Here is a 26,969-nt window from a genome sequence, read left to right on the forward strand (position 1 = left end):
TAGTACAATTTTAATCCTGCAGTCAAGCTCCATCTTCTCCCTATAATATCTAAATTCTAAAGTATGCCAGCAAGTTCCTAGCTGTAGTTCTAGCCCTGCTCATCCTCACTCCAGCTGTGATGCTAAGCCAATTTTCTCATTTCAGTGGCTCTGGGCTGTTGCTAGCAGCAGTTTGCAGCATATCGAGGGGAAGGTATTGATTCACACTGACAGTTCTAGCTTCCCAAGCCCTTTGGGATGGTGTCACTCTAAACAGAACTGCTTTCTACCTTGTCATTCCTTGCAGGGATGGGTATAAATATCTGGTCTCAAAGAAATCACTCCTTGTGCTAGCAGCAGGCAGGTGGATAAATCAGCATAAAACTGGGTAGGCAATGTTGCAGGTGGCCTTGTTTTTATTGAGGTTTTGGAAGTGGGAAAAGAGGGAAAAGGCACAAAGTAAGTCAAACACACGTTACACAGATTGTGCAAATCAAAGGCAGTTTTACAGCTTTCAACTGGCAACGTGTTGCCCAATACAGGAAAATATCTTAAACCCTCAGGCTACAAGCCAAATCCTACACAAGTAAAATTGTCCTAATGAGTTTACATAGGTATGTAAAATTATAATCATACAGTTTTCAGAGATCATTAACATTTCCAATGGGGCAAAGGTTTCCCTAGTGAATTTCTGTTTTAATTCTACTATATTCTGTTATTATATGGGGCTGAAGCCAAATGATGCAAATAAATATTTTCAGGCAAGAGTGTCGCCTTTCTGAGAGATCAGAAGCTGACTTGAAAACAGGGTTGCTGCTCATGGTGTTGATTTTTGTGTCTGGGTCAAAAACCTGTTGAATGCAATGGAATAATGTATGTAAAGTTCTTTGGAAACAAAGCTCTCACAGATTGCATTCAACTTTCTTAAACTTTGTCTACACCCTACCCTGCCTCTTAGTTTTTAAAATTCAGCAATTAATCTGGCAAATGTGAGGATGGGGAGCTGGGGAAACAAAACCAAAACACATCTGAACCAAGAGCATCCTCAACTGTGACACAAACATATTTAAAAGGACAGGACTAGCATGTATAGGAATGCAGTACATAGGAAGTTACACCTTTACCATTATAGAACAAGACGATGATTTTAGCAACCCACAAAATACATTTGATAGCAAGAGTCTCTTTTCACATGTGTTGAGAAGTGTACATGCCCATATGTTTCCTGTATTCAGTGCCCCAAATTCTGTATTAAGAAACATAACAGCATTTACTGTTCATAAAAGCACCTTCAGAATAAAGTATCTGCACTGGCTCCACAGACATCTTTGAATGAGTTACAATTAACATTTCTGAAGTGGAAAGGAGGAGAAGTTCCAACAAAAGAAGAATGGATTTGAAGTTATTGGACTATGCTGAGACGGTGAAGTTGACAGCAAAAATAAAGAGATCGAAAAGATGAAATTTTTGTCAAAGAGTGGAGATTCTTTTTGGACTATTTAAGAAAAATTACAGTCAAATGAAATTGCGAGCAGGATTTGAATTCCAGGCAAGGGAAGGAGAAGAAATAAATTATTGTAATAAAAGTTACAATATAACGGAAAATAAATGGTAGATATGGCAGCAGATAAAGGATTACAATAGGAGCATCACGGACGTAAGGAATTATTATATTGAATGTGAACTGAACAATGTCAAATTTTGTATAAAAAAACTAATAAAACATTATTTAAAAAAAACAATTAACATTTCTGAATAGCTTATCATTTAGGGTTAAGAATGGCAAGCTCCGGCAAAGTACAGTAGCTGCAGACTGAATCTGATCCCACCAGTCAATCTGATCCTACCCAATCAAGCCCTTTCGTATGTTGGCAAGGCGTCTTGTTTTGTTTTTTAAGTGCAGTACCATTTGTGTGACAAAACAGCAACTGATAGCATTTAATGCATCAAGTGCCTTAAATTGGTCCCTAAAATATATATATATTTGGGGAAACTTGAAGCAGCTGTGAGCTCCTAAATGAGTTTGCCCTTTAGCCACGTACTGAACATGGCCCCAAAGAAGCAAATTTATCAGTGACCGATTAAAGCAGACATTCCAGGGATTGATTTGGCTGTAACCAGTTTGAGCTTCCCCTCAAGAGCCAGCTCTGCACCTTGCTCTTCCAGTCAACTACCCTGCTCCAGATTTGGCTAACATTAAGCCGTGGCTATATTAGATAGCCACACAATAAAAATGTACGGTAACTTTTTCGAGATCTCGACATTTATTTCTTTGGCTAGGTGCTGTCTGCAAAGTAATAAATCCTTCCAGAGACATTAAAGTGCTTATGAGAAAAAACAAGCCTTCTCATTCCTCCCAGAGATTTCTCACCTTGAGGACTGGTTCATATATACAGTGGGACCGCAGTCATCAGAACTCCATTCAGTGGGACTCTACAACAGTTTACCTATATCAGGTCTTATGAGGTCCTAAACATTGTATACAGTTTTGTTTTTTAAGCAAGAGAAACCAAAGTTCATTTTCTTATGTTAGATTTAATGAATTGGAACAGCCGTCTAAAAATAGTTAGGCTGGGAGAAGACACAGGTGAATAGGCTTCCGAAGTGGTCCTCCCTGGATCTCCCATTCAGATGATGAAAGCAGCTGTGTTCCAGTAAGTTTCTCATATACAGTACTTTGTAACAATGCCTCCAACGAAAAGGTTTAATGTCATCCAAAAGTGCTCCTCTCAAGACACGCAAAGCGAGGAAAGTGAGCACATACTCTTGTTTGGCCTGAGTGTGCTCCTTTCCACTAAGGCTCTCCTTCCTGGGCTTTGAAAAACTAGCAGAAAACCACCCACCTGCAAGTGGCCTGCCTTCTTCCGTCAAGACATTCCTTCCTGACTTCCAGGCAAGGCATTCCATTTCCACTGTGCCAAATCATTTACTAATCCAGGCGTGTACATGTGTGTACACACACACACACACACACACACACACACACGAATTTAGTATTTAAAGATGTATTATACGGCAACGCAAGCATTATCTTTAACTACTAAATGAAGCAAAAAAACGATCATTTGAGGATTTCAAAGTGCTCAATAGTAGCATCACTCCACGCCTGGATCATGATTTACCCATTTTAAAGGGATTTTATATATTGGACCTGTTTTAGGCTCCCAATAACTTCTTTAAGCAGACTGTCTGTTTGAACTGATGAGGAAAGGTCAAATGACAAATCAGTTAAAAGAGGACCTGCACACAAGAAGGAAAACCGACGAATCCAGATTTTTATTTGAATCTGCAAAAGCATTTCCCCTTACAGTGCAATTCTACGCACACTTACCAAGGTGTGTCCCTCTAATTTCAACAGGATTTTATCCCTAGTAAGCATGCAGGCTCCCAAGTACTCTCCTTTCTGGAGTAGTCTGACCCTAGCACTCACTGCACTCTTAATGCAGCTTATCTTAATGAAAAGACAAAAGTTTCCGAGCACTTGGGGCCTTTGAAGCAGGATAGCACCACTTTTCAATTTCAGGAGGAGGGATTTTCTGAAAGACACTACAGCCTCATAGCAACTTCTTGCTCTGACTGGGCTTCTGTCCCTGAAAAAAAGGGACAACTTTCATAAGCCTTTCTACTTTTCCAGCAACATTTCCCCCCCCCCCGTCTCCCCTGCCCTCCTGCATTTGTTAGGAGCAAATGGTTTTGAGCGAACCAAAGCCCATCAGCTACAGAAGGGGTGGGAGGGAGGAGAACTGTGTTGTGCCGACTGCCTGCTCCTTCTCCCTGGCCTTACAGTGCGTTTGCATATTGGGAGGAATATAAAGCTCAGAAATAGACCTCCCCACTAAAAGGAAACTATGGTGGAAAATGCTGATGTATAAAATATTGTGAGCAGGGTGGGCAAAAGGAAAGTGGAATGCGTTGCTGTTCACTTGTCAATAGGTGCCCATGAAACACATACAAGCTCAGCCTAGCCTTCAGAACTGGAGCTAAGTCCTAGGCAAGAGTATTGCTTTCTCAACAGACACCAGGAAAATGTGCTTCTCCCAAAACCAAAACGCTACCTGGGAAAAACAAAATGCTAGCAGATCTTCTGCGACTTGAGTAAAAAGTGAAACAACCAAACATCAAGTCCCTGCCTAGGAACATGAATATCTTTAGACACAAAATGCAGTAGAAAAATGCCTTCTAGTCTGTGAGTCTGGATTAGTTAAAAAGAAGTTGATCCTGTGAAGACTGGTCCCTTTATAAAGTGGAGCATGAGCTTCAGTTAGTCTTGTAGAAACCTGCCAGCACAGATAGGCTTCCTACTGCTGTTTTAGTTTCGGTAAAAACAATTTGGAGCAACTACCGTGGTTGGAAAAGATCTCCTAACCTAGACCATGTTTTCCAGTTTTCTGCCTCAAGATAGGAAACGAAAGAAGTATAGAAAGCACCAAGAACTGCTGGCCCAGATGCCATTTACATTGTTACCTAGTTAGTGTTAGGCACATATCTGTTTCAAATGTGGAGCTCGGTTCAAAACGGAAGCTATCAGATCTTCACCAAGTTGAGAGAGGCAACGATACATGCTTCATATCTAGGTGCAATCTTGAATCTGTTAAGACTGAACCCACTGAACACGATGACTGCATGAGCAGTAGGAAACCTTTCAATGGACACACAACCACCCTTGTCTTGCAGTCACAGGTGGTGATTGGAAAGCTTTCAGGGGCTCCCATCTCAGGCCTCAAGTCTCTTCTCTCCCATTTAAATACAGGAGGGAAAAGGGAGCCGATGTAAGTATCAATATGCTTGAAGCACGGAGGAGATGGCACTGGGTGGATTATTGTGCAGCTCAAATTGCTCCTGTCTAAAGGGGAGGAAGAAATGTCTAGAGCTACACACAGCCGCACACTTCTGAAAAAGGAAAAGCTTCCTTGTAAACACGAAGCTGTAGTCCCTTGACAAGTAGAAACCAAACACAGATTGAATCCAAATTAGCAGCACCTGCTAGACTTCCCTTCCATTTAACCAGCAAGACGCAATTGCTCCTACCGTTTTTGTAAGGCAAGGGTAAGCCCAAGGCAGAATGAGTTATCTCACCTTGATGACTCCTTCACCAAAGGTATACATGACAAATGGCACTGAAATATCCAAAAGAGGCAACGTAACAGGTCAACAAAGGCAAGTTAAAATAAAAACTTTAAAAATGAAGTTGTGAATCCACCATTCCTGTGATTCAGTCGCCTTTTAAATCAGTTGGTCTGTATTACAGGTCTCTGCAGTCTTGCTCTATTATATAGAACCATGCCTGATCCCCTTTCTGCATTACCCGAAGATTAAAATCACACACAATGCAGAACTGCCAGGAATTGCATTGACAGCAAAATTGCCACATCTTGCAGTACTTCACATTTCGCCCACTAAATCGTTAACAGTGCCTCTCCACAATCAAGTTTCACCAGGGTAGCATAAAATCCAAGCTTAACAAACAGACCACTTCCAATAAGTCAAGGGAAAAACCTGCAATAGATGCAGAAGAGAGCGGGCTAAACACTGGAGCTGCTTTTAGGATTCACAAGTGCTGTCAGACAATGCGTATCCTGCAAATGCCTTACTTGTCTATAAATCAGGAGCAGTCTACATCTGCCAGAGCTGTCACTGACAAGCAGTCATCCTATTTGCAGGAGCTGTCAACGGTGTCCTACTTTTCTCCTAAAAGCAGACACAATAGTACGGTTCTTCTGCTCACTGACTGCTCCTGGCTTTTAGGCTTGTTCAGATAAAGCTGGCTGGATAATTCATAAAGGACGCAGCATTTAACAGAAGTGTTTTATCCATCACTTGATCATTTGAGTCTCTTCATCAGCATCATAGAACTCTTCATCTTCACTTCCACTCCCAGCTGAACTATCGTGGTCAGACTAGAAGGAAAATGAGATTCTGATATCAGAGCTATCCTTCACCCAGTTTCGAGTAAAATGTTTCAGATGTTTAATCTCAGCCTTGCAAGACTATTCACTAGGTCATTTTCAGTTTCCACCAAGCCTTTATAACCCAGCTTCCACCCAAACCTCCATATGGGATAATACAAAAGTGGATAATACTAAAGTCCCCCCACCCCCAAATCAAGGAGTGTATAAATCTTACGAAATAAAGCATAGTGAGTGTTTTCAGCACTCTATAACGAACATTAAAATGTCATTACTATCGCTGCAAACAGGACAACCTGGGCAACACGATTATGGCACCTTTGAGGCTCGCCTCTTATAATCAAGAATAAGAAGTCACGGACTTTTACAAAGCACAGAGCAGGCGAGTGACTGCATTTCTTCCTGAACTGGCTATCACTTTGTACTCTTAAGTCAAGGGAGAGGCGCGCTCAACCTATCCGGCACCACTGATTTCCCCTTCCAAAACCTCCACAGCTCTGAGCGACAATAAAAGGGCAGCCAAACCCTGCTGCCAGTCCATTTTGCTTCCTTCATCGCTGCCAAAGGGCTTTGGGCTCGACCTTTCTGTTTCTTGTTGCTGGGTAGGACAGGACATTTGTAGACACAATAAGCATGCCAGAACACTGTTCCTTCATGGTGGCTGCTCCCCTTCCTCTAGGAAATGCTGTCTTCACATGTTCAATAGCATGAGGGCCTCCTGTTGTTTCTCTCCAACTCAATATTCTGTTGTGGGGGGGGGCCAATGAGAAGAAAGAATAGGTAACAGTTGCTATCCTTTGAAATAAAGGAGGAAGCAGGCTCTGATCTAAAGCTGGCAGCCAGAGAGAAAGTGGCTATTTGTCTGGGATGTAGTCAGTTGCCTAGCAGTTAACATATCTAAAAGGCACAACTAAATATTTAATATCTTCTCCTTGGAGCCCATCTGCAGTGGCAGATACTACATAACCCTAAAGAAGCTGGGACTTCCGATTCAACCTGACAGCTTTTGTAACAGGAGGGGAACTGGCAAAGGTTCATACCCGTGAGCTTTCCATTGTTTGCAGCGAAACAGCTTCATCTCCTAGCCGCCGATATGAGCAAACCTGTAGATCAGATATCGTCTCCAGCAGGGGGCTATTTAGGGTTTCTGGCAATAACAGACTCAGAAGACCAGCGAACAAGCCCGCCACACCAAACACAATAAATGGCAGAGACGCTTGCACAGTTTTCTGTAAAAAAAGAAAAGAAAAGAAAGAACAAATATAAAAAACAGCAGCAGTAGTAGCTAGGGCTCAAATATGTTCATGTTAATTGTGAAATGACAGTGCAAGGACATAACAGCTATTCAACCTTCTTTCAGCTGTTCTGCACTGGCAAATCACACGTTGGGCCAGTTACAGGCTGCAACTGCGGCGAAACAACCACACACAACAGCATGAGAATTTGCAGCGACCCACTAGAGGAAGTCACATCTTCAACACATCTACTGGTCATGTGAAAAAGGTAAAGGTAAAGGACCCCCGACAGTTAAGTCCAGTCACAGACGACTCTGGGGTTGCAGCGCTTTACAGGCTGAGGGAGCCGGCGTTTGTCCGCAGACAATTTTTCCGGGTCATGTGGCCAGCATGACTAAGCCGCTTCTGGTGCAACGGAACACCGAAACCAGAGCAGCACACAGAAACACCATTTACCTTCCCGCTGGAGCAGTACCTATTTATCTACTTGCATTTTTTGGCGTGCTTTCGAACTGCTAGGTTGGCAGGAGCAGGGACCGAGCAACAGGAGCTCATCCCGTCACGGGGATTCGAACTGCCAACCTTCTGATTGGCAAGCCCAAGAGGCTCAGTGGTTTAGACCACAGCGCCACCCGCATCCCTCTTGGTCATGTGAACTGACCCCAAATTATGCATGCAGAGACAACAAAAATTGGGTAGTGCAAGAGCACAGTTACAAAAATGGAGTCTGGAGAGAGGGATAGAATGGAAGAGAGGGGAGACAGAAGAACTAGACTCAGACATCTATGCCCTAGCCACACCTGTCAGGGTCAAGGGTGGAAGGAACAGAACAACTCTCATGACAGACTATTACAAAAACTCTCTGAAGGAGCTCTGGCTCCCACGCTACTCTCACAAATATGAACAGGGAGAGCTGCCAAAGAGAGGCAGTAGAACGGTCAATGAAGCAGCCACACTGGGGAGGGTGCGGGGCTCAACTGAGAGAGCACATGCTCTCACCAGTGTTTCCGGTTTTAAAAGATCTCAGATGGCAACATTCTTGAAGAGCTGCTGGCAAGCACAGCAGGGAGAACTTGACTAAAGAGGTCAATGGACTGAGCCTTTACAAAGTGGCTTTGTTCATCTATTTTCAACAGGTCCACCAGCTGCAGGTGGCCCACCTGAATGCTTAGGCAGCTCTGCATTGCCTTTTCCCTCCTCTAACCTTTTCTCACACACACATCTTTATTCACAGGAAACTATCACTACAGCTTTATCATGTGCAAGGGGAGTTTAGGACTCTTCAAAGTTGCATCAGCCAGCAAAAGTCATGTCTACCCCAAAGCCAACTGTCCCACGCACCTGGCAATTTTCAAGAATTCTGAACGTCAGAGTCAAAGCCAAACTGAACCCACGCAAAATGTACTTTGCATTTTGCTACTGCCCAGTTTGGGGGAAGGCGCGGGTAAGAGAAGGAAAAATCGGTACAAACCAAAGACGGAACAAAAGGAGCGATGATCCCACCAATTCGGGAGAACATGGAACAGGCTCCCATTCCAACATTCCTGCGGGAAATAAAACAGTTGCATTTACATGAAGCATTTTTCCTTAACTAATGTTGGCTTAGGACTACGCTTTCAAGTCCTGAAGAGCACCTGCAGATTGCTGAAAATGTCTATTTAATAAGCCTGACAACACTCAGCAATGGCGAGCCCTGCCTGCCCACAGGGAAGTGGCCCCAGGGGGTTCTCTATGGGGCTACACAGCCCTCCTCACCCCTATTATTGTGGCACACTTCAATGGTGAGGGCTTTCGGCAACTTGTAAAGACATTACTTAGTCAAGCATTTGCTTAAATGACTGGAGGCAATGGTCTGTCACTCTTGTGGTGCTATGATGTACTTTTGATCTATTGCTGTGGTTTAGTTTTTTATATTGTATTATTATGCATTACCAATTTTTACATCCTGCTGTGGGATAATTTTAATGAAGATTGGGCTATAAATCACCTAAATAAAGATATATATTATTGACTGAGGTGGATTCAAGGGAGGCTGAAGGAGAAATAGAATGAATTATTTTGTGCAGGGGTAGAATGTTGCCTGTTTTCTAATGAAAAATCTGCTTTAGATGGCTTTTCAACCTCCTGGCAGAGAAATTCTGCTCTGCCTGAATCCTTTCCCTCTGAAGACGGTGCCTAGCACAGAAAATGGTGCACAGAATGCCTCCCACTTCCACATCAGTTACTCCCAAGTCACCACATATGGGAGATAAGGATCATTCTCCTTTGAATGCTGCTGAGCTTTCCAGAAGTTTTGCATGAGTTCTGCACATTCCCTGGCATGGAAGGACTCAAAAGCAGACTTGATAAGAGATACACCCCTGATGGCAGCAGGAATTGGCTTCCCAGTACAGTGGAAGCTGAAGCAGCTCCACCTGGTCTGGAGCAGAATGAATGAGTTTGCAGTGGAATCTGCCAGTGGACGGCTCAGCCACAGAACTGGAAGGCGGCTTTTTTGCTTAAGGCTGTTTGACCCGTGGGACACGCTGTGTCCTCCTCTTCTTTTTTTAACAGCTCCTGCTTCTTGTGTGACCAACTGAGCCACAAGCAAAAAAAGAAGCCATTTTTTAAAAAAGGGAAAAGGCTGTAAAACAGAAGGAGAAAGTTGTTTGTCACTTTTTAAGGAAGAATAGCCAATGTTAAAATGAGGAGGGAAACTGAGTTCTAAGAGAGGTTGAACAGAAGCTCAGTCCCAGGCAAAGGCAAAGGAACATACTTGGGAGAAGCCTAGAGGATGGGATACAGCACAAAGAGTTAGTCACATGTTCCTTGCCTTCCTGGGTAGCAGAAGGGCTTAACACATTCCTTTCTGAATGCCTTCTTAATCCCAGAGAAACAACAAACTCCTTTAGTATTTCTGTATGGACTCCTCGGACTAAATAATAAAGGTGTGGGATGTATCATAACTGAAGCTGTGAAATATAATATTTCCTGTTGCCTAGAGTGGACACACAGGAGAATGTTGCTTCAGAAGGGAGGACTTCCTGTCATACCTGCTCTGGAGCCTCCTCCCCCCCCCCCGTGTGACCAGGTAGATGGGTGGGACTCCAGCAGGCCCTACAAAAGGGCTAGCAACGCAGCCATCTTCCTCTTTTCACCTTTTACCATTTTCTACTTTCGGGTTCCTCTGCTGGCTCTTAGCCAGGAGCACAAGGCTCATCCGTACAGAGGATGGAAGCCACAAGGTAGAAGGTCTGAGGCCTAGCTCAGACTTCTTTTCTCTACAGATGTAACTGTAACTACAAGATAAAGCCTGCCTTCAGGATACTACCGTGAACTGAAAGTACCATTACTTTTAAAGACGACTGTTGTGTTATTATTCTTTTTAAGAGGGAAATAAAGGGGAAATTTACCAGGAACAATCCAGACTGGACAAGCCAGACTGGATTGCTTAACTTAAATGATTATAACAAATCCATCAACTTGCTTCCAGCAATGTGCAAGGGAAGGTGCTCTGCTCCTTGCTCACTAGCGTGAGTGAGGAGGGATAATATTCAATCAGTATATCCTCTCCTACTTTCCTCAACATTCCCACAAAAGGAAGCTAACATTCAAGTGGATTTCTTTCGCTAAACAGGGATGTTCACATTTAAATTTTGCATTTGGGAATGGGGAGAAGTCGAATCCTCATCTGCAAGCCCCTCAGGGAAAGGACCTGCAGTTATAGAGAGATACTGCAACCCACCCTAAAAACAAGGACCTATGAATTTAAACTGAACGGTGCCTCCCAAGAAGAAGAAAAGTCAGGTGGTCTCATATAGACAACAGAAGCCACCAAACTGAACCTGTCTTACCTGATCACTGTAGGATAAAGTTCTGACGTGTAGATGTAGACAATGTTAAATGCTGCACTGATTGTCAGTTTTCCCAGTAAAGACAATGAGCGGCTGTTTACAATGGCAAACACTCCTGTAGCTGTTGGGGGAGAAATGCAAAGCTTGTAAAGATGCTGTAGTAAGCAAGGATGGCCTTTTGGCTTTAGGTTGAAAGTTCACACACACACACACACACACACACCGCCCCCTTGCTAGGCAACAGAAAAACCAGCCTGTTCCCATTTATCAAAGGAGGAGGGGTTTCAGGGAGCTTGTTTGAAAGAAAGCACACTCTGGTCAAATTGCCACCTGGACTTGTACTGGGGAACTGAAGAGAAGCGCCATTTAATGTTGTGTTCACAGAAGAGGAACGGTTCCATTCATGGTGTCCAACTAAGATTTACTCAGAAGAGACCCAGTGAACATGACCAAGTCTTCTGCTGCGGGCTCAAAAGGAGACACTCTTAAAGAGGCTGGACTTGGGAACTAGATGGGTTACATTTTTAACGACTTCTCAAGCTTCTAAGATCAGTTATTTCTTGCGTGTCTGGTTGCCCAAGGCAAAACTCTTCATATAAACAGCTGGAGATTGCTGCTCCCCTACAGATTTGAGAAAGCCTTCACTGCAAGATGTTGGCCTCCTGCCGTCTGCTCCATAGTTAAAAGAACAACACTTTTACCTTTCTTTTCTGGAAGAAACATGACGATAAGAGAGGCTAGTCCTCCCAGGAACAAAAAGGCTGCAAGCGTCCGTTTACGGCCAAACCTGAAGAACCGGAAAGAGAGAGAACAATGAAATGCAAAGCAAGTAGAAAACAAGCTCCCTTTACACCCAGGGCTTCAGTGCAGGAAGCCTATTACTCTCCAGTCAACAAAGGTATTCCAGATTTTTGAAGAGAAGCAGAGATAAAAACAAATATCTCTTAGAATGTCAAAATCATCTCAGGCACCTATTACCCAAATTCCTAATTACCACTTGTCACCATCATCATCATCAACAACAAAAACTTTATAAGGAGTCAACAGAAAAGAAAATTGAACTCGGATTTCTTATTAGGTTTTGTTTTGTTTAGGTCTTAACTTGAAACACCCACTACGGGTGTTAAATTAGGAGAGCAAACCTAGGAAGACTTGTGCTGTCACCAATTACTATCGTTGGGAGTCTTCATAAACCTACTAGATCTTCTATATTCCATTCCCTTTGGGGACCATTTATAGTAATTCCTCTATACCTGTGCATGAATGCTTCATGAGATACACTACTTCATGCACCATCATGTCAGGTTGTCATATCATGTGCCACATAATGCCAAGTGATGTGAAACATCATGTCATGTCACATCGTGAGATCATCATGATGCCAGGTCTTGCAATATACCCCATGTGACGAGACACACCACAACACCACCTCAAGAGATATATGCATGCCACATACACAATATTTCAGACTTTAAAGTGCTACAAAACTCTTTGTAGTGTTTCCTGCAATGGACTAACAAGGCTACCCCTCTGGAGCTTGACAAAAAAAGTTTTTCATGCACATTGCATTCCTGCATGTATTGGTTTAATTTTTTATGCCCCGTATCTTCTTATTCACCTTTCCTTGGGGATCAATCTCAATTATTTTCAAATGAAGAAATACAAGCACCTCCCACACTAGAGGAAAATAGTATAGCATTGCTTACTGCAGAAGAACAGAGTCCGGCTATGTAGCACACACAGCAATGAAACTGATAATCATGAGAAAGATGACCCGGCTAGAGGGCTGATTACATGAATAGCATCTACCTAGGAGAAGGGGCATACGTGCGCAGACCCGCAGAAGAGGGAATCTCTTGAGATGATTTCTTGCCTCCCCCTTCCTCTGGATGGGATGGGACAGGATCTTTCGAGATCTCTTCCTGCCACCTGCTTTTTCTAATTCTCTCCTTTCCCCCTTCTCACCAGGAAGTATCCACAACCTCACCCACTGCTGCTGCCACTCGAAGGAAGGAAGGAAAGAAAGAAAGAAAGAAAGAAAGAAAGAAAGAAAGAAAGAGGTAAAAAAGAAATTTATCTAGCATTCCAACACTCACCATTTTTTGCCAATCAAGTAGATGCAGAGAGGGTATGCCGGAATCTCTATTAGCCCAGAAAGAGCCAGGTTGGCATAGACACTGCCACCCAGGTCACCCACATTGAGAGTAAGACCGTAATAAACCAAGCTGCATACGAACCTGTAGCGAGTAAAAAGAAAGAGATGTAAAATGCAAAGTTGCTTCTTCTACTTTTCTGCCTATAGTGTAGCTGTAACCTTGAACTCAGAGAAGGATGTTATGCTTTAGGCATGGAACTTATTGACTGGGGCTTCTCAATATTTATTTATTTATTTTTATTTAATTAATTTTATTTATACCCTGCCCTCCCCAGCCAAGACCGGGCTCAGGGAAGCTAACATCAGGTATGAAAACAAATGATTAAAATACAACTTAAAAACAAGATTAAAATACTACTTAAATGCAGCCTCATTTCAGTGGAAGCCCAGATCAAAAACTGTTTGGGGGGAGGAAACGTCAAATCTTCACCAAGGCCAACTATCCAGACTGGTCCTCCAGGGGCCAGAAAAGCCAGGGAAGTCCCCAGAGAGGGGTTCCATCACAGAAGGAAAAGGAAAGAGGGGGAGGGTATCAGGCTGGTTCCAAGCCAAAGGCCAGGTGGAACAACTCTGTCTTACAGGCCCTGCGGAAAGGATCCCGCAGGGCCCTGGTCTCATGAGACAGAGCGTTCCACCAGGCCGGAGCCAGTGTTGAAAAGGCCCTGGCCCTGGTTGAGGTTAATCTGATTTCCTTAGGGCCCGGGACCTCTAGAGCGTTGCTCTTTATGGACCTTGAGGTCCTTCGCGAGGCATACCAGGAGAGGCAGTCCCGTAGGTATGAGGGTCCTAGGCCTCAAAGGGCTTTAAAGGTCAAGCATAATATCAGCATAACAAATGCATGATCAGGGCACTATAAATACGAATTACATTTTGGCATTGGGTATCTAAAGCATTTCCAGGCAGGGTATTTATTTATTTTTAGATTATCAGGTACACTGAATCAGCACCCAGGGACCCTTGAGCGATCCTTGCTAGTCTAAATGACAGGCTTGAAAATAGCAGACCAGTGCAGCTAAAAGCCCAGAAAAAGCACACTAAACATCCACACACCCTGGCACCTCCCTCCTTCGGTGTTCTCCAGTTGCCTTCCATGGGAGAAACTGCTTTCTTTACAAGCTCCTAAAACCAACCTTTCCATTCAGATCACTGAACCTCCAAGTCTTATTTCTTTCATTAAACAAAACAAAAAAGGTTCTGCTTTGATCCAGACAACATAAACCACATTTGTACATGTCAGTGGTCTTCCAGCTATCTAACAAAGAGACATTACTCAAACTGTCTTGTAAGATTCGTATTAAAATGTCAAGCCACATGGAAAATGTGCCCACAAAATGATTTTTACTCTACCATTCAAGGACCACTTGGTCTTTGTGTAATTATGTACTAAAATAATCCCACAGGCTCTGATCTTCGATATTCTACAGTTTTTTTTGTTCTTGTAAAAAATATTTAAAAGCATAAAACTCCAAATGGATTTTGCAGCCTGTTTTTTTTTAAAAAGAGTTTGGGGCTGTAACAGCCACATATTTCCTCCCAGAAAGACAGAACATGCCTATCTTGTTGTATTTGAACAGTACAGTAGTAGCAATTTCAAAATCTGATCAAAAGAAAGCGCAAGTACCAGATGAACATCATGATCAGAGTACGTCCCAAAAGGATCTTGTACCGGAACAGGTCCAGGATGCTACTGGTCTCTTTATAACTCCGTTCAGTAGGGAGTTTAAGTGAAAAAGTGCACTTTGGTTTGCGGTTCCTCTTTGCAATGAGGTAGAGGGAATCTTCAGCTTCACTCAGCCGTCCTTGTGAATACAACCAACGAGGTGATTCAGGAATGAATCTACGAAGAACAAAAAGAGAGAAAATATTCCACAGATGGCGTTAGAGTCGTTTTACTACTCAATATTGGCACTTCTGGTAAAAAAGAAAAAAGTACAATCATTAACAAGTTTTATACTGCAAATAGACTTCAATCTTTGCTGCTTTGCACAGGGATAAACAAGACCAATTTTGTAGGACTGCAGCTCACAACTATGCGCTGAATGCAGCCATGTTAAGCTAATTTAGGAAGATTCTGAATGTGCAAACGTAAACCTAATACAGAACTTGAAAAAGTAGTGTGAAAGCAGTGGTATGGAAAAGTATTGAGAATAGCACTTGACACTGACCCAGTTCATCTCCCTATTATTCAAAATATGCATATTCTGTAGTAATAATACAAATAATAAATTATCATTGTCATAATATGCATATGTACAATTTATTTACATTATTGTAAAATGATTATTATTTTATTATACTTTTAGATTTAAAAGAGATTACTTCTTTCCTTTTTCAAGTATTTCTTTATTTCATAACCTATTATGAATATTTTGACCTACTTAAAGTATTTATGAATTAAACTATGCTTGTAATTACTTATATCTGCAGTAGAGCCTGAGCCTCTTTAATGCCAGGGCCACGGGTTCGAGCCCACATTGGGTGAAAGATTCCTGCATTGCAGGTGGTTGGACTAGATGACCCCCACTGCCCCTTCCAACTCTACAATTCTATTATTTAATTCAGTCTGCCACCCTCTGCATACTTACCTTGGAGGAAACCCTGTTGAACATAGTAGAACTTATTTCTGAGTGTGTACAAAATTGCACTGTATTGAAAACCTTAAAACTAGTAGTATGCTCTTTGAAATGATTAATCACATAATTATTTGGAAAATACGTTCTCCCTGAACCTTTAATTTGTCAAGCTACTCTGCACCCAATAAGACTAGAAACATTTTTTAAGAAGAAATTACAACATTTCAACTAGAGTCTGGATTGCACAGATGTATCTTGGGAAAGGGCTTCACATTATTTGCGTTTAGCAATCAGACTGCTGCTAATTTTTGAAGATTATAGGTGCCTATGGACTTCTATCCACTGTGCTATCATAAGCAAGGGAGCAACTTCAATTCACCAGGTATGAATTGCCTAAAGCCTCCTGCAATCAACCAAATAATGCTATGCAAAATAAAGCAAAACCACAGTGGGCAAATGTAAAATCTAGGTCTTGTACTAGGAATCACATTGCGCTCAAAGATTATGCATTGATTGACAATGCTCTATCCTGCCACCAGCGTATGACTGAATGGCGGGTATGCACTAGCACCCCCCCAAAACAGACTTGGGCTTCTCCAGATAAAGTCACTGCAGCCTTATAGAAATCATTCATTTTTCATTGCTGCTTGAAGTTTTCAATTTGTACAAGACAAGCATGGGAAACACTTCCAGCCCGTAGGCCAAATTAGGCTGATGGAGGTCCTAATTCGGCCCACGAAGCCATTTCCCCCAAGCCACGCCCACTTGTCATCAGGTGTGGGGCAGACACAGGTAAAGATGCCTTTGCAAAGGAACAATGAGGGGTTTTCAAGTGCACTCCCTGTGCCTTTTAAATTTGGTGTCAAATGCAAACCCAACTGGAATCAGCCTCCCACATCCATCATCATGGCCCATGGAGGAACTCAGGATTCAGCCTGCAGGCAGAATCCTGTTCCCCACCTGGTCAGGTAATTTCATATGTAACACCGATGCAACCAAGACCGTTTGCTAAATACATCCAGTCACTCACTCTCTGTCTCTCTCACACATGTACCCTTTCAACTGAACTCTACCAAAAAAAAAAAATTAACTTACTTTCAACAAGGAAAAGTCAGTTTTGGTGGAGATGTACTTCCTACATCAATCAAGCACCTTCCCTACCACCCAAAATTCCAGAGCAGTTTTGCAACTGATTTTCAAACTTTTTTTCCTCATTTGAATGAATAAGAAAATTTATAGGCATCATCAAAAAAAAGGGAAAGAAATAAGCAACTTGCTAGAAGCACAAGAGAGGCAAGACTGAAGGCTGATGCAGTGCTCAACTTAATGTGTGTGTCTGTATATTACAGATGTCAATGCCAGTTTATAATGTAGATGAAATGCCTCTTGCAAACGCTCTTCAAATCCTACGTCTGTCTTCATCCTAACAGGTGTCCGCCTCTATGTAACTGAAAGCCTACCTCTAAAGCAGTGGCTACAGATGACATTAGGGGAAAGAAGTCTGAAGCTTACAGCTTATGAAATCTTGGGACAGGTGGCAACTAACTTGGATGATCAGGACTTGGCAGAGTTTATCAGAACATAAAGGAAGGAAGACAAAGCAGGAAAAAGCCACACAATGGCTCTTAAAATGGTGGGAATCTGGCAAGGCAGCAACACTTCAAAGACAGATTTAGGGAGCAGAGTGGATAAAACTAACAAGACAAAAGGTGATGCTGTCGCACAAGGCCAAGGTCAACGCTATGCTGTGTGAACAGGAGCAGTGCTGGCACAATTCTGTAGTATTCCTTTTCCCTTTAGCACTGCTAAAACCACATCCTGAATCTTTGTGTTCAGTTCTGGGGAGCACATGTCAAGACAGACACTGAAAAGGATTCTAAGGACTGTTAAGATGAAAGAGTCTAGAAATATCCTATGAGAAGAGGCTAAATCTATGTCCAGGCTTAGAGAAAGTAGGATCAGGGAAAGTAGAAATCAAACAGCTTAAAATACTTTAAAGGGGTGCAAGAAAGAGAGATAACTACTACTTCTATTCAGCGATAAGTGATTTTCACACCTTTTCATGAACACCACCAGAACAATTTTAAGGTAGGTAACTTACAGAGACAGAAGGAAGACTACTGTTCCCTCCAGGTTAACCACAACTGCTAGAATTCTCCAGGAGCGAATGAGATATCCTAACAAAGCATACTGGGCAATTCCCACAGCAAAGAAGAGGCCACCAACTGATCCTAACATAAGGCAGACAGGGAAAAAAGAGTTATTGACCATTTAATGATGTTTGTTAACACAAAACAGACAGGCAAAGAAGGCTACCTGAACAAAGATGCAAAGATAAAGATAATTTAAGATGGAAAGAGAAGACAAATTATGCTACAACCTGTTCTTAAAATCACTATTTGTGAGGTCTTCCTAAAAAAAAAAAAAAAAAAAAAAAAAAGGTCAACTTTGCGGGTGAAATGGCATGAGCAGAACTGGACTGAGAATTTTAGGCAGTGTAACACGTGATATATTAGGTATGTTATCCTCATCCTACAGAGTCTAAAGTTTGTGCTGGTATTTTAAATGTGTAAGAATCAGAATGCTTAGCATTTTACAACAGAAAATTTGTAGAGCTTTGTGGATGAAGGATCAATCGTATGCATACAGGGAACACAAACTACTTCACACATTACAGCTGGAGGATACACCATGACCATAACATGCAAGCTAATTTTTTTTTACCCTATCTACAAACTGATGGAAGCAAGAGCAAGTCTCAGCTTCCAACAAAAGCATGTGTGCACATGGTAATCAATCAATCAGTGGCTGGATGCATACAGATTACCTGGATGTGCCCGTCAATCTCACAGTGTATAAAGCAGTTCTCAAACATGAATTAAAATTTGGATTTGCTGCCAGAATTTTTTTTAAGCTTTTAATATAAAGACCAGTAATTAAATGTTGTACCTGCCAAAGCCCAATAAGCGGTGCCCACACATTCGTTCAGGAGGACAAAAGCCACTAGTGACATCCCACCATTCATTACTCCCACCAAGAAGCGGGAGACCGCAAAGAACTCGTACGAAGGGGAGAATCCATTAGCAACAGCAAACAAAATGTCAAGGGCAAAACCTGGAAGGCAAAGAAAAATTTCCTTCAGAACATCTCCCAAGAAGTAAATGATGGTTGTTGTTTTTTCCCCTTTTTCCCAAAGTTAGCCACTGTGGACACAGTGCAATATTTTAATGCAGTTCTGCTTGGTTGCTCAAGAAAGCACATGTAGTGTTTGTTAATGAAAAATATAGCTGACCGTATCTTACACAAAAGTTCTCTACGTATGATAGGATACGCTGTCTGGTTCGCTTTATGGAAAAGACACACACCCGACAGAGGGAATCATGTTTTACAATTATCCTCTCTCTTTTTAAAAATCAGCAGCTCCCATATCTTTAAATGGATTCTAATTCTGCAATGAATAGTGCATATGATTATCCCATTTTAATAGCCAGCTGCTATCAAGCTTTCCTAGTGGCCATTTTAAAGGCAATTATTTACTTTGGGCTTGCCAGGGCTTTAGGAGCTGGCAGCAACAGCCAAAATATCTGAGCCAGGGTGAGGAATGTTGCCATCTTGTCCCCACAGCCCTTTTTGCTGCATGGGGGCTGCTAAGGAGAGAAAGACGGAGCAGCTGAGGCAAGACTTAAGATCAGCAGCCCAGGCAAAGGCAAACCTTGCCTCTTGTAACTGTCATCTGTTGTTAGATGTTCCTGGTGCCAGGATGTGTGTTATACCAAAAGAGAACTGGTAACTATGTTTGTGAGCCTTCAGTTAGAGAGGGTGAACTAATCCCATGTTATCGTTTACATTTCTTGGATCCATGTGTGAGTAAGAAGGCAAGCTACAAATATTTCGGATAACAAATAAATATCCAGAATATTTGAGTAACAGGAATTTAGCTGTTCTATTTGTTTCCGACAAGTAGGTTAGAACTATAGGGCTGCAAGTATATGGACAGCTTTGCAGTTTCTCTTCACAATGCAGATCAGACTGAGCCACAAAACTGCAACAAACTACTGCAGATCACCATGACCACCTGAAGTTCTTGAAGTAAGGAACACACATTACTGGAAGAGAAAAGCAGCACAGTGCAAAGCACCACAAGGTCACTAGCCAATCTGACACAAGGGGGAATTCCCCAAAATCCAAATGGGACAATTGGGCCCCAATTAAAATCCATTCATGGATTCTTTTCACAAGAAATTAAAAAAACTCTTATTATCAGCCCATACTCCCCCCTGTCTCTACAACAGTCTCCAATGTCCCAGAAGGTGACCAAACCCTACAAATTGTGGAAAGAGAAAGCTATGAGGAGATTCCCAATATATGAAGTGTAGTCTATAGAGTACTCAAATTCATGGCTTTCCTTTAAAATACCTGGACAGAGCAGAGAATACAACTATGCTAAGAAAGACGGAGGGTTTTCCCTTCATCTTTTTCTGACGACAGCTTACCTACAAGGTAGACTTTCTTCCGTCCAAAACGATCTGAGAGCTGTCCAAAAGTAATCACTCCAACAAACACACCACTGAAGAAAAACGAACTAGCAGCACTGATCTTGTATGATGTGTTGCCAATTAAAAACCACTAGGGGGAGAAAAAAGCAGAGTTAGGCAGAATCCAACAGAAGGCAAGAGCTTCTTTTTAAAATCCATAAATTATCTTTAACATTATCATGCACCTAACAACTAGCACCCAACAAAAAGTTATTTCCTATTGTAAATAAAAAGTACTTTTCTCTCCTTACTGATTTATATCTATAGGTAACATTGCATATTTATTGTCCATGTACAACATACAGAAGCTAAACAGGAGTGGCAAAACTTCCGAAGAAAGGCCAATATTGAGATGCTTCAAGTTTAAGATGCATCTCTTAAAAGATCACAGTACATATTAGGTGTATTTCTGCACAATGGATAAATGGCAAATGTAACACTCTGGGGTAATTGGCAAAATCATTTCCTGAAGGCATACTCATTATTTTGTTGACTTGTTACTGGCTAATATGACAATTCCAGTGCATGAACTTAATCCATTAAGGTGGGGGCTTTGCAGTCTTGTTAATGGGACATGTCTTTTGAGAATGAGAATGTGTAGCGCCTCCATTGCCAAAACCTGCAAACAGACATACACTTCATAGCTTAGCTTCAGTGCTGATCTTCTCAGAAACAGTGATATGTTTCAGCCACAGTTCTTCTTAGAAATTAATACTTCACAAATGCTACAAACCATATCCTTTGAAGTATGGAATGAACTTATGCAATGCTTGTTGTGAAACACACTTGGTGAGGAAGTAGATTGTGCTACACTCAAGTTACCATTCAAGCACAGCACTGTTCATGAACCCAGTAAAGAAATGATGATCTTATTCTTCTTTATGGAGTCATAAACTAGTTTCTCCCCTTTAAGCACACACACACACACACACACACACACACACGATTTCCAGAGAGGTAGTCATGCTAGGTGTTTTTGCAGGAACAACCTTAAAGACTAGCACATTTATTATGGTATAAGCTTATATGGACTCCAGTCCACTTCATCAAATGAATTAATCTGGTGGTTTTTAGAAAAGTCCCAGATGTTCATCTGATCACAGCTAGACAAAATGTTTATGAATGGATCACAACACTTATTTTTGAAAAATTATAAGAGCTACATTTGGGTAAGGCTTTACTTTGAACCAACAAGAATGCGACAAAAATAGTGAGCAAACCTTTAACTCTTCTTTTGCCTGGACCCTAAGCAAAATGGCAGGGCAGTGGGAGAGGAAGAGATTAATATTGCATCCCAAAAGGCTGTGGTCTGTAGCAATCTCAATATGGGAATGCAGGAAATTCATTTGTTTATCACATTTATATCCCGCCTTTCCCAAGGAACTCAGTGTTGTATACATAGTTCTATCCACCCATATTTTATCCTCACAACAACCCTGTGAGGTAGGCTAGGCTGACAGTGGCTGGCTCAAGGTCACCCAGGGAACTTCTTGGCTAAGTAGGATCTGAGCCCAGGTTCACAGACATAATTAGTCTCTGCTAGGTGCAAGACAGAATTTTGTTTGCACCATATTCTCTGACCTCTTCCTTCCCTTTTTGCTTGTGTTGCTCAGCCTGATTAAGAGAGCTGCTGTCAGGGGCTCAGGAGCAGGAGCACAGGGGAGAGAGGAAATGGAGAGCGAAGGGGAAGAATCCGAGGGCAGCGTAGGGGAGTATGACAGTGGCCCGAGAGATTCCATGAGCTTCTCCAGCGAATCAGAAGATTCCCAGAAGGGGGCGCCGATGGTCAGGGCAAGGGGGGTCCCAGGGGGGACGCACCAGAAATCAGGAGCCAGCGGGGAACCCCGAAGCAGCAGCGGGGGATCAGGACCAGTTTCCCCACCAGAGCGTAGTGGGGGGGAAGAGTCACATGTGTCAGGGCCAGCGTCTCCTCCAGCGGGGAGAGAAAGTGAGTCAGGGCTGACCACGCCTCCAACGGAGGGGAGGTCAGTTGCAGCTAGCCCCCCCAGAGGGGGAAGCAGTGACAGCAGCAGGGAAACGGTCAGGAGGAAAGTTGCTGGCTGGGCGCGCGCGCCAAGTTCAAATGTACAGGCGCGAGGGACAGCAGGAGACCCGGATGGGGAACCAGCTCCTAAAGCCCGCCGGAGGGAGGGGGAAGGCTCAGGGGATTCAGCGTCAGAAGAGTCTAGAAAGGGCGAGACCCCAACGGACAGGCGGAACCAGAGGCGGAAAGAACAGAGGAAGAGGTGGAGTAAGGCTAGAGTCTTAAACTGGTGCCTGGGGGGAGGAGATTCAGACGGAGCACCAGCGGTCTAAAAGTTGAGACGTAGAGCTGCACGCTGTGGCTCTGGAAGTGAAACTGAACTTCAATAAAGACTTTTGTACTTAACAACGAAGCAGTGTTGGTCCTTTGTGAGCTGGGACCTCGGGCAGCTCTGACAGCTGCGAAAAAGCTTGTTCACTGTTTTGGGACATCTTACTTGGTGCATCTTACATTACTGTAGAATTTGGATTTTCTCTAATGGATCACCTACAATTTTGTAGCAATAATTTAGAAGGTCAAGTGCCAAGATCCCCACCACAATCTTGGCTCAATTACCTCAGAGGCTATTGATGTAAAGTTGCTGCTAAAGTGTATGTGTTTCTGAACTTCACTCCCATTGGCCGTCAGGAGCCACTTCCCAAAAGTTCTTTCTTCGCTAGCCGACTCATTGCTATGGCTTTTATTTGCAGAGGTCCCTTCAAGGTCCCAGTGGTAAGGAGGCGTTGCCCCCACTAGTGCAATGAGGATTGCTTCACTGGCCACATAGAGCTGAAACAATGAGAAGCAGAATCAAAATCAATGCCAGAACAAACAAGAACTTCCAGACATTTAAATAACAAATATCCTTGATCATATCTACACAAGGTTATTTGCCTTTTAGAATGAGAATTGCCAGTATTTCAGGTTTATCTTTACATACTCCAGCTTTGGAAATGTTTCTCCCACCTTGTCCATTCATAGCAATAGATCCTATGAATGCTCTTTTTGCTTGGCTATACAACCCCTTTGCAATAACCATAATTCCAGGGTCCATCTACACTTCCATTTGTCCTGTGATTTGAAGTCACAGGTCCAAGAGGGGTTTTTATTTGTTCTGCTGCCTTTCTCAGGAAAACCTGCTGTTTTACTTATAAATTGGAACAAACCCAATTGATTCTGGTTCCGATTCAACAGTAAACAAGAGGTTTTCCTGGGGGAAGCAGTGGGGAAAAGAAGAACCTCTTGAAATGATGGAACAGAAATGTGGGCAGGCCCCCAGTTTCATCCAAACCAAGAAACTATTGTCAGCAGCTTCAAAACAAGTCAGGATATGAAACCAATTGCAAACTATGGTGAAGAAAGTGTTAAGCGCACACATTCCAGTTCTCTTCTCTAAATACGCATTTGCCAAAGTAATGCATTGCCCCGCTTATACCCAGTAAACCTGTCTAGTAGAGATATGAAACAGGGGCTTCCTGATTCACAGCCCAGCATCTTAGCCTCTGTGCCACTGCACACATATCTGTGAAATTTAGATCATGCCACCTGAAGAACCAATAGTCCTGTTTGCTTAAAAGAATTTCTCTACTACTACAACATAATTCAAAGTTCTTTCATACAAAATAAGTTTTCTCCAAGAAAAAAACACACACGTCGAAATGAGTTATAAGCTAAACAAACTTGTTTCTAGTCAACAAAGATTTTTTTTGAGTGCACTGAAATAGTACAGACCAGACACAAGCTTACAATCTGAAGGCGAAGTAGGCCTTCTCAGTCATGAGTATCCAAGTGGTCTTCGAGAACGCCAAGATCAGAATGGAATGATTTCCTGGGATCCATAATTTTTGGCTGGCTAAAATTGTGCTTGGCAGAATGATTCCTCCTCAGGGAAACATCTCCAGGTCCAACTTTAGGACTGAGAAGGATGTTGAAGGCTTGTTGACATGGCCGTGAGTGGCCGAGCTGCTCCAGGGCCCCTACGGCAGCCACCACCTCACTTCCCAGCTCCAGAGCCAGCACAGCTGGCAGTGTTTTATTGGTTTGGCTGCTTAGCAGCAGAGCTTAGCTCCACACTCAGTATATGGAGGCTTCCTGGGTCCGGCTGTTGGGTTTGGCAAACCTCAGCCTACAATAGCCACAGCATCTTCAGCTTTCCTCACCCAAGGGGAGGCAGGGAGAAGGGAGAGAGAGAAGGGATCTCTGCACTGCTGGCCAAACCCAATTCTGCAGCTGCAAGGTTGGAGAAAGGCTTGCCATGGCCAGCAAAAAAAATGGAGGTGCCTGTCTGTTTCCAATTACAGTTTTGCAGGGTAGTTTCCAATTCACCTTTGGGCTTTGTGTGACAGCCACAAACTACACAGGAACACTCACCCAGTGGCAGAGGAAGGGGAGTGGGGGGGGGAGCGCACCGCCCCTGGCAGCGCGATACTGATGGGGTGCCATCACGGCTGCCCCCCCACGCTGGGCGTCCCGCCCCCGCAGGTGATGTGCCCCCCCAATGCCGGAGCATGAAGCTCTGCCACTGCACTCACCACCACCAAAGTGACTCTCCTTGAGGCTATACTGTCCAAGCGACTGTTGCCCTTAGGGCTACCCATCTACTTGGTGCAGGGCCAGCCCAATACATTTTGGCACCACAGGCAAACCACAAATAGGACTCACCCCTCCCCACACGAACCAGGGAAGAAGGGGTGAGTGAAGATCTACATTAGAGAAAAAGAGGGGGGATCAAATCAACCTCACCCGAAGGTTGAAATGGGAATCAAAGGCCATTGTTGGAAGGGGGTGCGCTGAATCATGCCAGGGAGGTGCAAAGCCCAGGAGACCCCCGAGAGCAGCCCCCACTATTTATTTATTTATTCCTTACATTTATATACCACCTTTTCCTCCAAGGAGCTCAAGGTGCTGCCCATGCTCTCCTCCTCCCTGTTTCACCCTCACAACAAACAGTCCTGTGAGGGAGGTTAGGCTGAGACATGGTGACCGGCCCAAGGCCACCCAGCGAGCTTCATGGCAGAACGGGAGATTCGAACCCCGGTCTCCAAGGTCGTAGCCCAACACTCTAACCATTTGGGGCTCAGGGGTGGGAGGAGACCAGCAGCACCTCCTTTTCCCCATGAGGCCACGGTAGAGGCGGGTGTTATTGTTGTTATTATTCCTTGCTAAATTTGCACACTGCCCTTCCTCCAAAGATCACACGGCGGTTCACAACATAAAAAGACAAAACGAAAACACAGGACACATAATAAAACACAGGCAAAAGCAACAGAAACTAAGCACCACCCCCACCCCAGAGGCACGTTTAAAAGGCTACAGCAGTCCAACGTCTGGTTGAAGGGAAACATTTCCAGCTGGTGCCTGAAGGTAGGCAAGGAAGGTGCCAGGTCAGGCTCCCCGGGGAAAGCATTGGGTGGGGGGCCACCAAGCAGGCGGCAGATCCTGGAGGAGCATCTGCACCCCCACCCTTCGGCCCTGACACTGAGGTCCAGCTCCGAGGGCCTTCTGGCGGTTCCCTCCCTGAGAGAAGTGAGGTTCAAGGAAGCAGGCAGAGGGCCTTCTCGGTGGTGGCGCCCGCCCTGTGGAACGCCCTCCCACCAGGTGTCAGGGAAATAAACAACTCTCTGACTTTTAGATGACATCTGAGGGAAACCCAGTTTAGGGAAGCTTTTAATGTTTGATGTTCTATCCTGTTTTTCATATTCTGTTGGGAGCTGCGCAGAGTGGCTGGGGAGGCCAGGCCGGATGGGCGGGGCGCAAATCAATCATTGTATTATTATTACTACTCCTACTACTGCACTGCAACCGTGGCGAATCCCTGCGTCGCAGGGGGCTGGACTCGATGCCTCTGGAGGTCCCTTTCCCTTCTCGGCTTCCCCGGGGCCTCCCCTCGCTCCTCCCTCCCGCCCTCCCTCGCCCCGTCCGGCTTCCTCACCTGGAGCAGCGCGGCCAGCAAGACGCAGAGCCAGACCTGGAAGGGCCCCATCTGGCCCACCTGAGGGAAGGCCTCCTCCACCTCCATGGCTGGGGCTCCGGCCGGGGCGGCGGCGGCGGCGGCGGCGGCGGGTCTCCGGGCGGCGAGAAGCGCATCCCGCTGGCCGGCCGGCGCCGCGCTGACAGGAGAAGCGCCGCCCGAGTGCGCAGGTGCGAGGAAGGGAGCGCGACTTCCTGGTTACGGCCGGCCCCCATGTAGACATCCGGGGCTTTAAGGCGGAGCTGTGATTGGGCAAAGCCGCGAGATGCTCCCGCCCTCCTGCCAAAGTCCCCGCCCTCCGGAATCCGGTTGCGTCGCGGCGTCTTCTCTTCAGGCTGAGCTGAGCGGAAGTTCTAAGTGGACCCGGAAGACGCGGCAGGAGTTCGTAGATCTAGGTTTGGGCGGGGAAGCGGAGGCGGAGGCGAAACCGGGCGGGCAAAAAAATTCGCGGCGAACCTTCGGACTCATTTTAATTCTGTATCTCCATATACACAATAATTATATGTGTGTGTGTGCATTTTTAAAAACAATATATAAAACCTTCGTTTCTAGCCCGCCTTTTTCTCAGACAGGGACTCGAGGCGGCTTACAATAAAATGACACAGAGATCAAATTCATCCCTTTTGTCTCCTTCCTGGTTTCATTAACCATTAAAAACCAAACCATTTAAAATGCTAACCATTCTAATATAATAATAATAATAATAATAATAATAATAATAATAATAATAATAATAATGTGGGAATTCCTGCTTTCGGCG

General features: G+C 43.9%; 1 protein-coding gene across 1 annotated transcript; it reads right to left on the reverse strand.

Moving 5' to 3' along the window:
- Positions 1 to 377: 377 nt before the first annotated feature.
- SLC22A15 (solute carrier family 22 member 15) lies at positions 378 to 26,447 on the reverse strand. Its single transcript, XM_083593518.1, has 12 exons — positions 26,171 to 26,447; positions 22,816 to 23,028; positions 20,175 to 20,307; positions 18,631 to 18,795; positions 17,783 to 17,912; positions 14,730 to 14,945; positions 13,050 to 13,190; positions 11,655 to 11,740; positions 10,954 to 11,074; positions 8,592 to 8,664; positions 6,926 to 7,114; positions 378 to 5,876 (listed from the first exon to the last, which is right to left on the reverse strand). Exons 1-12 carry the CDS (start codon positions 26,255 to 26,257, stop codon positions 5,793 to 5,795), a joined length of 1,638 nt encoding a protein of 545 aa, XP_083449644.1. The 5' UTR covers positions 26,258 to 26,447; the 3' UTR covers positions 378 to 5,792.
- Positions 26,448 to 26,969: the final 522 nt, after the last annotated feature.

Source organism: Podarcis filfolensis (assembly GCF_964270895.1).
Source record: "Podarcis filfolensis genome assembly, chromosome: 17".
NCBI classification, from domain to species: domain Eukaryota; kingdom Metazoa; phylum Chordata; class Lepidosauria; order Squamata; family Lacertidae; genus Podarcis; species Podarcis filfolensis.